This window comes from Aplidium turbinatum, chromosome 7 (genome assembly GCF_918807975.1).
Source record: "Aplidium turbinatum chromosome 7, kaAplTurb1.1, whole genome shotgun sequence".
Taxonomy (NCBI): domain Eukaryota; kingdom Metazoa; phylum Chordata; class Ascidiacea; order Aplousobranchia; family Polyclinidae; genus Aplidium; species Aplidium turbinatum.
In genome coordinates, this window is record NC_137478.1 from 25,253,672 (window position 1) to 25,266,316 (window position 12,645).

The following is a 12,645-nucleotide window of genomic DNA, read 5'->3' on the forward strand; positions in this document are numbered from 1 at the left end:
TGCCAGGAATAACCTATCAAGGCTTTGTCAGTCCGAGAATGAACATTCAAAACCAAGTAACCAGCCAAACTAATGTAGCTCTTCTGTTGAGCACACAGTTTGTACGAAAATACGCTTTTATGTTTCTTATCGAACAAAATTTTGCCAGAAGATAACGGTTCAGTACCTCGTGTAGCATTTTTTTTGTAGCATCAAACTTTCATCTAAGCGAAAATCCCAAATAAAAATATAGGCTACAATATAAAATTTGAACACCTCGGAAGTAAGTAGTTCGATAGGGAGTATATGGGGGCTGGATCCCATTACATTTTGACAAATTTAACTTGTTTTGGTTACTTTTGATGTACGCTATGACCCAAGACTGTTTTTTAATAAGATTTATTGAATTAAAACTCGATTTCTGTAAACTTTAAAATTAGAAGATTTTGTTTAAAATTAAGGTAAAAATATTTTAATTCATGGCCATAGAAGAATTGGTGTATCTTTTTGTATAATGTCGTATAGGTTAGGCTATACAATAGTTTTTTAGCGAAATTTTGAATTTTTATTCGAGATATTCCCACTATTCCGTAGTTTAGGCCTATAGTAAGATGCACAACGCCTATTTTATTTTATATGTCTATTAAAACTGGAATGAATTAATTTAATTGGTAACTAGTTGAGTCACTAATGTGTTTACCCTGAAATATTTCACTACTTTTTCATTTTTGAATGGGCGCATGAAAAAATGTTTATCAATCAAATGCCCTGATAAAAACAAATGTGGCCTACGCAACCGGTTAATACGTTAATGAAATGATATTGAGCGCGCCAAGCGAGCGAGAAAATTTTGCAAAAACGAAACAATCAAAATTATGTTTTTTATGGGGTTGGAGCACATGACCATGACCAAGTAGCCTACCACTCAAGATTCTCAACCTTAGACTATCGTTCCGATGGCCGCTGGGTCTCGTGTTATGTTCACTTTGTGTCACGACCATGCATAGATACTCAGCATGGAACTTATTTCATGGATAGAATTTATTTAACTTTGGATTAAAATTGAGCAACTGTGGCTTCAGCATGCGGTCGGTAGCTATAGGTTATATCCTTGCTTTTGATTACCTGAAGCGCAGAACGTGAGATTGTGTATCTTGAAGCTCCCGTTGCTTTGAGAGAATGTGTATCGTATAAATCCGACTCGAGAGAAACACATCACAGTCTTTAAGCCAATTTCTAAAAACAATGATTTACAGTACGCCAACAACACAAATATTACCATAAGATATTGTGCTTATTTTGCGCGAAATGAACTATAAGTTAGTAGGCTACTAGTAGTGTATCAGGCCCGTTAGGAGCCCCAAACACGGCTGGCGCTAGAGAGCAGGATATTACGTATTTCCGGTCGGTTTCCGGTTTGATCAAAATTTTATAGGGGATTTTTTAAGGGAAATTTTTTTATGAATAATTAATTATACAGTTTAAACTTGACATTTGAATTAACATATAAATTTAATTTCAAGATAATAATAACTCAAATTTATAATATTATGATCAGTGTTGGGCGCGATAACTCATTTTTCAGTTAAGCGATAACGATAATCGATAAACGAAAAATGCCTAAAGCGATAACGATAAACGATAAATCAAAAAAAAGTTAAGCGATAACGATAAACGATAAATTATCGCCGATAATGTCCGATAACGATAATTTTTTTTTTGTTGATTAGCGCTGCCCCATCCCATGCAGCACGAACTGTTTTTATCAACATGACGAAAAATCGAACATAATGTACTGTAAAGGGACAAAAATTTTTGTAAGTTATGCATGAATAGAATCGCAACAGCGGCAGTAGGTATCGAATCTTCAACCTCTTGATCCAGAATCAAACCACTGAGGTAACCGCCGTGCTTATAATTATACCTTCAGATACAGTGGCGTATTTAGAAAGTTTGTTAGGGGGGGGCCAAGACATTGTGTCAGTCAGCCGCATAGCGGCTGACTCAGCGGCTGGAGGCCAATAGGGGTAGTCTCAACGGTAGTACAGGGAAAACTCAAATTTGGTGAAAATGGTTGTTAATTGTTTCAAATTTTTTCTACTTGGGTAAAAATTAGACTTGTTTGATCCTTTAAATAGGGGGAGTATGCTATACCAAAATGTCATATGATGCGTCAGAACGGGGGGAGGGGGTTAGTTGAAACCGTCAGATAGGAGGGGAGGGGGTCCAAAATCAAGAGCGAATCCGTAGAAGTAAGTTACTGTTCCAATCAATGAACCAACAAAAGATATCAAACACTTCAGAACATAAACAATAAGTTAGTCCTTCCGACCTCGAATAGCCTACCTTTTGAACATTCTCGGCGATTCGCAATGACAATTTACAGTTTAATGCGATGGCTGCGCTTGGCAAATATATCAATGACTGCATCATACTCGAGTATAATATCCTTGTTTAAATACATCTGAGCTAGACCATGGACTTCTAAATAGTAGCACCTGGACTGGAAACTAACTGGACAACATGAGGCCAAACAGTTGGTACAACAGTTGGCCAACAGTGGGCCAACAGGGTTAGTTACTTGGCTGTTGGCCCACTGTTGGTCAACTGTTGTACCAACTGTTTGGCCTCATGTTGTCCAGTTAGTTTCCAGTCCAGATGCTACTATTTAGAAGTCCATGGCTAGACCATCCAAACGTGGCTCGGTCATGGTCGTGCGGTAATAATTTTGCAGGTAGGCGACTTTAGTGAACTGAAACATCGCTCATTGGAGGCAGTTGTAACTGGAAGCGTAGCAAAGATTCGAAGTAATTTATGGATAATTGCCGAGTTATTCAACAGCTTGACACGCATCCACAAAAGTCGCATGTCTTTTATCCACAGAAACTGCAAGCCAATTCGCTCTTAGTAATTTAATAGTACAGTAGCTGCAAAGCAATTGCTTGGTTCAACATCCAGCATTTCATGGTAGGCATGGTAGAAGTCGAAAATCTCGTCGATCGGGCAGTTCTCATCTTCATGAATCAATGAAGGCAGATATATCATGTGCTGACTTTAAAAGCTAGCGAGCAGTGCTCATTGGATCTCTCGTGAATTTGTGCCATGCAATTGTCAAGAAAAGGAAGAAAAACTGTTTGTTTGAAATAGATCTCCGCGGTTTCAGCTGGAATGTTAGGTCAATGTTGCTGTCTAGGTGCTCTCCGCGGCATTCGGATTTCTTCGCCAAAAACTGAGCAAGTCTTGCCAAAAAGTTGGTGAAAAAGCCTATTATCGCCCCTTAGTAGGTCTTGTGACACAGTTGCGCAGGATGAATCACCCAAGCAATTATGTCTTGTGCTACAACTTTTTTTTGCAAAATTTATGATTTTTTTTACCTGATCATTAGGGGGAGGCCATCGCCCCTTATCCTCCCCCCTAAATACGCTACTGTTCAGATACCAGTTGGATGCTTTTATCAATTGAGTTACACTGCCGCTGACGTGCAGTAGGCAAAATAATTAAATCAAATGAAAATACCATAAAAAATTCCAAACTTTGTATTTTGCTTTCTGCTTCAAAGGCTGTTTACAGCAAAGTCAGCAATAATTGAAAAAATTCCAAAAAACGCAAAATGCTTGAAAATTTATCAGTAATCTTAAGCGTTATTGGTAGTAAAATTGTGCATACTGTGAAATTCATCAAGCTTGTCAAATTAGTCGTGTTTGTTCAAGAACAATAACAGAAAAATTTATCTGAAATTATCAGTCAATTACGATAATTATGTTATTGTTCTTGAACAAACACGACTAATTTGACAAGCTTGATTTTCTTTGTGAACAAGCTTTTCTTTGTGAACACCATCATTAAAGCAATGGCAGAAAGCAGAGTTGTTGAGATAAGAATTACAATATAAGGCACTGTATTAGTGGGAATAAAAATATTTGATTGAGCGTTGGCTATGTCGCATAGGTAAATCGTCGTCGTATCCAGGCTTACGCCAGGTGGTTGAAGATTTAGATTAAGTGGATGGGAAGGCAAGGAAGCCAATCTTCATGTCCACCTTCAGGCATGCCTTTAAGTGTCCTGCGAAAGACAGTGCAAAGTAGTTGATGTTGCATGCATTTCATTGCATTGCAATTTGCAACTCTAAAAATTATTGTGTTGTCAGGGCCTTCGCTGCAGGGGGCGTGCCCCTCCCATGACAACGACCTGTGCACACACACTTCAGGCACTGAAGAAGAACTGGTTATAATTTTAGTTTCATGAACTATAGGTGGCTAGTAAAAATATTACTTTTCATGTTCTTTCCACTTGTGTGTTGATCCGAAATAAAATTTATCGGCGATTAATTATCGGCGATAATCAAATATTGCCTTTGGCGATAACGATAAACGATGACTGAAAAAATAATTAAGCGATAACGATAAGCGATAAAAATTTATCGCCGATAATCATCGCCGATAAATTATCGCCGATAATGCCCATCACTGATTATGATGAATAGTTTTGTTAAAAATTATGATATTGTTTAGTTTAAAGTACCTTATCAATACTTAATTAATTCTGCTTGTGATTTAATGTGACTTATTCTTAGCTTAGTTGTTGGTTTGTAGTTCAAACACACGTTTTAATTTTTTCACATTAAAACAATCTTTTTTTTTTTTTTCATGTAAACATAAGTCTTAAATGTTCCTAAAGTATATTGGAAAATCATAAAGGTTTAATATGCTATATCAACCTATACTGTACATATTAACATTTTCTTGCTGTGGATGTACGAACTCAGCCTGCTTCCTGTTTAATGATATGTTCAGAATAGCCTAGCAAGCAGCTGGTGCAATGCACTCTTAGCCAGTTAACATTATCCAGTTTTTCTTGTGTTGTTAGATTATCAGAGTATGTTAGTAAAGTTTAGATGTATTAATTTGTATTGAAATATGTTAGCAAAGTATATTGAGTTGGATATGGAATAATTAAAGCTGAAACATAGCCCCAAGTTGATTTCAATTAGATGTTAAATCTGCTTGTAACCTTTTACAGAGCTTAATTGCATTTTTTTTTAAAAGCAAGGAAACAACCTATGTTTGCGGTTATTTAACGTTACAGGATACCTTTGTGTCATCGCTTCTGTTTCATGATGGTGCACATTGAATTCGTTAATCGCGTAATCGTTTTAATCTTGTAGGTGTTCATAATTGTCTACAATACAAGTCCTAAATATACCAAAATGTACTTGAAGGTCATAAAGGTTTATTAACGTTATTTATGCTTCTTGCTCAACCAACATAAAAATATCAATCTCACAAAATATTAACTAATGTAGTGTTGTTGATTTAAACTGCAGGTCTTTTGGTTTTAGGCATATAGAGCATGACGATTTAAATAACATATGTCAACGTATGTTTGTTTTTCTTCTCGTACAATATGTCGTGCGGGCTGATCGCGTGTAAGTTAGCAAACTGTCTGTATGTATATGCTTTGTATATGTTCTGTATGTGTCTGTATGTTTTGTTAATATGTAGGATTTAATTAAGTTTATTTTATTAAAGTTTTGTTAATTTTTGTCGGTTTGGGTGTAGCCATGTTTTTCGTAAAGCTGTTTGCTTGCAGGAATAGAGTTTTCACTATTGATTCTGGTGGATAGGTCTATTGGCTCGATTCCAGATCTTTCCAAATGCTGGGTTTTGTTCTTGGTGAATCTGTTATTTCGGTAAATCAATGAGGTTGCACTGTTTTTTGGCTTGTATAGATTAGTTAATTTCGTTATACTTTGATTCTTTTAATCAGTGGCTTGCTTTTAGTTTTAAAAAAAAAAGTCACAATCAGGGTCTCATTTTATAAGTTATTTTGATAATTATGAATCCATTTATCGAATGTGGGCAACAATTTCTAACAACTTTTATGCCTTTAACTTTCTAAAGATTTAGATAGCTAGGCTGTACTTTAGAAAATAGACTGTAGGCTGGCTATAGCCTACATCGGTGTCGTTAGCCGAGTGGCTTTTAGAGCGAAGAATGACTTCCAGTCGTGGGCACTAGTTACTTTCAAAGTAATTGAGTTACAGTTACTTCGCTCAAAAAATTACTAGTTTCAGTTACAGTTATCGTTTTTTTAAAGTAACTTATTAAATTTACGGCAGCATATTAGCCTACGCTATATACGCCTACACGATAAGCAGCATCGGAACGCAATGGCAGTGGGACTAGGCTACTAATCAAACAAATTTTCAATCTTTAGCTTGGTACAAAAGGTTTTGCAGACATTTACATTTAGTCCGAAAGCTCATGTGCAAAACAAAAACAACTTTGGCACAATCTAGTAGAGTGTATTTGGTATACCGAGTGGCCACATCTTTGGCATTGACTACAGTTTGCCGGTAGCTGCTTTCTTTTCTTTGCACCAACTTCCCCAGTAGCCTCTTGGCTCTTGTAAGCATTGTTTACATCTTCGCCGGTTTTCAGATTTGAATGATAGTAAACCTGACGATGAACTTGGTGGTATCGTTTTTTTCCCTATTACCGTTTCTGTTTTTCGTTGTATTGTCATCCAGAGACCCCGCAAGGGCGGGACTCAATTTGCAGTCGAACTAACGACATCGCCAGGTCCCAACCAAAATTAAAAGAAGAAACTTTGTTTGGGTCGTTTTGCAGACCCAAAGCTAATATAGTTGAAGCATTAATTCTGCACGTGTCCAGCAAATAAGCAAATGCTGTGACTGTTCAGCGACGAGATTTGGGCTTACATGAGTGAAATCCAAAACAATGACAATAGGTTTGCTTTTTGGCAACACATTATACCCAACTGTAGTACAGAGTAATCACAGTGCTTTTCATATTTCCACCTGCTAAATATCACCAAAAAATAACTTCTGCGTGGACTTCGCAATACAGGCGCTATACCAAAGTCGCAATGTTCAATCCGCCGCTAGTCCCAAGCAGGATTTTATTTTGCCGCCATTGGGCAATTTGTTTCAATGCAAAGTAACACAGGCATACAATAGAAAATTTTAAATGCACAATATTATAAACTGTAAACTTGTGCTGCATTGCAATGGATTGCAATACAAAATTTAATAATTTTCTGATCTTATTTTTGATTGAATAAATAAGAGTGGCTGGACTATAAAATCGGTGTAGTTGCAGTGACGTAGGCTGCGTTGCCGTTTTTATCAACATTTACCTAGCTACTAAAATAATCTCTTTTTAGCACTGAGAAAAAGTCTACAGACATTGAATCAATGCAAAAAGCACAAATTTTTCTTACCAGGTAGTGCTAGGCAAGTCGACATGAACTACAAAACTTATTTGAGGTTTATTCGTGCATTTTTTTTAAACTTTTGTGATTCTGCAAAACATTCTTGAAGTTGTTTTTTGCTATTACAATCTACTTTGTGACAAACGGTCCTACTCAATACAGTTTCTTTTATTGAGTGAAACAAGACTTAACAATACCATAGAATAAGAATATGACTGAACGAAGAATTTTGAATATAGAACAAGAATTCTGGCAATCAATGACTGATAGCACGCCAGACCAACATTGCCGTGGTTAGAATGTTGAATAAAATCGAAAACAAATACTTTCATTCTGGTGAGTTGAACAAACTGCAAGAGATTTTTATAAAAAAGTGTCCAGAGTGTCGTGAAGACCCGTTTGACTCGCACAGAATAAGAAAAACACAAAATTGTGTAAGTAAACCATACATAGACGAAACAGCTTGAATTGTTTCTGACTATACTGAAAGACAACAGTGAAACCTTTCTCAAGAAAAGCAATTTTACTATTGCGTTACTCAAAATCAGACTAACGTCTTCGGACGTTAAAACCCTTTAAAATCAACAGCTACGTTGAGCGCTGACAAATACGTTCGCAAGAAAAACCGCAGACAGAAACATCTTCAAAACGTTTGTCAGCCTTCAATCTCTCGAGAATATGGAAACCGCAAACGCTGATGCGTGAAAGAGTGAGAAAAAACGAAAATCGCTGTGTTTCTTTATTTTAAATGTGGTAAAAAAAACACTGTTTGTGTATTGCTTTGAATCAAGAGTATTTTAAGCAATTGAATGAAAATTTGACAATTTTCATAACCCCAGATAAATTTTCTATCTGTTGTCAAAAGATGGTAATGATGAGACTCGTAATAAAAGAGTTATAAGCGCTTAAACTGGGTGCTGAATCAGCACCACCTGGGGAGTCGGTGAAACTCAGAACCTAGGGATAATAGGGTTAAATTATTGCATTGTTCAGTTACTGCTGTAGCTCCTCGAAGACTTTTCCAATACCAATACAAACCCCAGACTATCATCTATTACTTTACGATATTAATCAAGCTACCTAAACTTTGTTACATCACAAACGTAAACGTCTAAACAATACAAACCTCGTTTACAGTAGTATTTGTGTTTTTCTTCCGGCTTTGCGGATATCATATTTGCAGTGAAATTCAGAGTTTTGTTACCACTTTCACTAGCCACCACGGGACCAGCTTGTATTTTGAGTAGGGTTGCATTCATGTTGTCACGGCTTCCATTGAAGGCACAAGACATTCTCACCCAGATCGGTTCTTCCCATTTCGAACCATTGGTAGAGGCTTTTTTAGATTCTTTAACGTGAGCTACCAGCGCAATCACACTAGCATCAGAAGAGATTGCATCAATGCTACCATTTTGTGACTCACACTTTGCAGCAGCTTCGCTGAAAGTCAAGGGTGTGCTGCTAACCCAAAAATCGGCTGATTCTCCTCCAACTGAAATCGATGACCACGAGCCTCGACATTTCATCCATTGAAAATCGCTAGTTCTTAAGAGTGCTCTAAAATAATTTGAGCCGTATTTTTCAGTTGTTATCTTGTTTACAAGGGTAATAAGCCTATTTTTTGGATTAAAATAAATAGTATACCTGCCACAAGAAGTAACTCCGCAATAGAAGACGTTTAAAATAGCAGTCAAAAATGAAACAGTTTAAATTATTGCTCTTTTAAAATATGATTTTTTATTTGTTTATTTTAGGGGATAGAGGTATAAAAGTAAGTGGAAAACAATTCTAAGATGATTGCACCTTAGTTAAAAGTATCTAGAGTATTTGAAAAAATTACAAATAACTACAATTTTGAGTTTTTATGCAGCGTTGCAACTATGGCCCTCATGTCGACCCGACTTCGGATTTCCAGCGGATTTCCAGAATCTGATAAAAAAGATCGTTTACGCGAAGATTCGTCAATATCTTCAAAGTTAAAATTGCGAATGTATCCAAACTTGGCAATTATTTAGATACTCATATGACAATGACGTGCACGAAATTACATGGCTTCAACGTTAGTGAAAAAAAAGTTACAGGCACTTAAATGTTACTAATTTTTACCGATTTAGGGTTTTTTTCTTGCGCTTTTTACCTCCCTTGAAAAAAGACAAAATATGAAAAAAAAACTATTTTATTGTTGATCAAATCAGCCAAGATTTAAACAGTCGTTTAAATGGATGCATACGATTTGTGGTACATAAAAATTATGGAAAAAAATTGTTTATATTTGAAGATAATCACTTGTTAATGTTTGGGTTTTTTATTTGCGCTTTTGATATCCAACGACAAAAAAAAAAAAAAAACACAAAATAAAGTGTGTTAAAAGTCAAATGAACTAACGACACTCCCTAATATTATTTTCTTGGTGACACTTTATCAATTGAAGCAGGTTTGGTTCCAAAAATTTGTAAAACTTGGCAGATAGGGAAGTTTAAAAAAAAAAAAAGGTGGGAGAAATTTTGAGCGTTTTTGACTGTGTATGAGGTGGAAAACAATTGGAAAAGAATTCTTTTCAATTTGTTGTCGCAAACATTGAAAACTGCACTGTTTTCAGACGTAAATTAGATAAAAACAGCATTTGAAGTTCCAGATTTTGTTTGCTCACGAAAGCTTTATTTTTTCAAATGTAGAGTTGTGCTTTCCCAGAGGGTTAGAATTTAACATTTGAAAGATTATTTCATACAAAAAACTAGTGTTCCTATTGAAAAACAAGTCACAAACACCTTTGTTGTATTCGTAATTGTTTTTTTCTTGCGCTTTTAATATCCATTGAAAAAAGACAAAATATGAAAATAAAACTATTTTATTGTTGATCAAATCAGCTAAGATTTAAACAGTCGTTTAAATGGATGCATATGATTTGTGGTACATAAAGATTATGGAAAAAAATCGTTTACATTTGAAGATAATGACTTTTTAGTGTTAAGGTTTTTTAATTGCGCTTGTGATATCTGACAACCAAAAAACAAACACAAAATAAAGTGTGTTACAAGTCAAATGAACTAACGACACTCCATAATATTATTTTCTTGATGACACTTTATCAATTGAAGCAGGTTTGTTTCAAAAAAGTTGTAAAACTTGGCAGATAGGGAAGTTTAAAAAAAAAAAGGTGGGAGAAATTTTGAGCGTTTTTGACTGTGTATGGGGTGGAAAACAATTGGAAACGAATTCTTTTTAATTTGTTGATGCAAACGTTGAAAACTGCACTGTTTTGAGACGTTTATTGGATAAAAACAGCATTTGAAGTTCCAGATTTTGTTTGCTCACAAAAGCTTTGTTTCTTCAAGTGTAGAGTTGAGCTTTCCCAGAGGGTTAGAATTTAACATTTGAAAGATTATTTCACACAAAAAAGTAGTGTTCCTAATGAAAAACAAGTCACAAACTATTCGTATATGGTTTTTTTACGGAGCTTTTAATATCTGTCATATAACGACGAAGTACGTAAATAGTATGATTTATAGTTAATCAAATCGGCCAAAATTTAAACAGTCGTTTAAATGGATGCATGTGATCGTGGTGTGTAAAGAATGTGAAAAATAAGCGCTTACAGTTGAAGATAATGAGTTTTTAGTGCTTAGGTTTTGGTGCTAGGGTATACAGTAAATAAACACAAAATAAAGTGTGTTACAAGTCAAATGAACTAACGACACTCCATAATATCATTTGCTTGATTACATTTTATCAATTTAAGCAGGTTTGTTTTCAAAAATTTGTAAAACTTGGCAGGTAGGGAAGCGTAGAGCTGAGCTTACCGGGAGGGGTAGAATGTAACATGCTGTTTCTGTTGTCTGCAAAGTTCAAACTTGAACTTTTGAAGAAGTGTTGCCAACTTGCGGTCTTCCAGGAAATTTGGGCTTGCTTTTTTCAAGCTGCTTGTTTTTTGGGCTGCTGTTTATGCCAGGTAAACTTTTTTAAACTGTTTTTGACACCAATATTAAGTTGTTCTTTTTTTTTATTGTAGTCAATATTGCATCCTTTTATTTCAAGATAATTATTGCTTAAAATGGCATAAATAAATGGCATTCTTGAAATAAACGCAATGTATGGACTGCAAAAGTTGCATTTAAAATTTAGAACAATCAAACTGCGTGCTTGATTTTGATTGGTATTGGTTGCAAATTATTTGGCTAATTTTTGTGCTGATTTTCCTGTTTTAGGCTTGTTTTTTTAGATTGTTTTCTTGTGTTGCAACTTGCTTGCTTTTAAAAATAACCTGGCATCACTGTTGTGAAGTGAGTTTAGAGTTCAGTTCAAGAGGATACCGGTATCTATAACAGGCGTAGACAGTGGTGCCACGGCTTGTGTTTTAGCACAAGATCTTGTGTTTTTACTTTTGATCTTGTGTTCTTGTGCTTCCCGATCGATTTTTGGCTAAATCTTGTGTTTTTTGATCAAAGTCAAATTAATCGTTGCTACCATGGTTTGAGTTTGGTGGAGAGTTAAGGACTGAAACTAAAAGGTTTCTGGTACCATACTACTTATTATACGTGTATGGACCAATTTTCCTCATTGAGTGATCAAGCCTGACAAGATTAGCTAAAAACTTGATCTGAAGAGAGTACAATATGTGCTCAGACTCAGAGGTTGTGTTGCTCGATACTAGATAACAAGAACAGCAAAAAGAGTACCGGTACATCAGCATCAAACAGTGGTGTAGCCGGGAATTTTGAAAGGGGGATTTTTGAGTTAAAACTTCTGACGGCGTGTTCACCTAAGACACACCCAGCGGCGGGGGTCTGAAGCTACGCCACTGGTATCAAATACCGGTAATGACAATCATTCACCAAGTGCCAAAACGAAAAAATGGTATAAATAGCCTTTTAATGGTTGAATGATCCTGATTTTAAAAGTTCGATACAAGAAGACAAAACTGATTGCCTTTTGTGAGATTTGTGATATTAAATTAAAGACCACGAATCGAAAGAGAACAGTGATTAGTATGTACCGGTATCATGTACGGTATCTTGATTGCTTTGATTGCTTGAATCTTTATCCTCGGACTGGGAAAGCTTCTTGCAGAGCTTAATCCTGGCAGTTTCGCATACTTGTAGAGGCTTCGGATCACTGACGCAGGCCCGGTCACCGAGATTGACAGAGTGAAGTTTCCGATTGTTGAAGTCTTGTTGCCGGGGAACTATTCCATCCATTAGATGCCGCTGAATGGAGAGCAGTCCTTAACGTGTGTTGCTCAAGCGCACACCCCGAGAGTCGAACCAGCACCGCTTGATCTTGAAGTTTCTTTGTTCCAGAAGTGACGCGCTAACCAATTGAGCTATCTGGGCGGACTTCATGGGGGCTATCTTCATCTTCTAAGCATGTATCTTCTCTAAACTGTTGATTTCAGAGTCATGTTTTTCTTCAAAATGGGTAGCAAAGGTTCAATTT

At 36.0% G+C, this 12,645-nt stretch overlaps 1 protein-coding gene across 1 annotated transcript in view; it reads right to left on the minus strand.

The window, feature by feature from the left end:
- Nucleotides 1-3,856: 3,856 nt before the first annotated feature.
- LOC145774860 (uncharacterized) overlaps nt 3,857-12,645 on the minus strand; it is a 42,275-nt gene continuing 33,486 nt past the window's right edge. Inside the window, exon 7 of the mRNA XM_082586193.1 lies at nt 3,857-4,041. Coding sequence (XP_082442319.1) covers nt 3,977-4,041 — 65 coding nt within the window. The 3' untranslated portion in view covers nt 3,857-3,976. The remainder of the gene's footprint in view (nt 4,042-12,645) is intronic.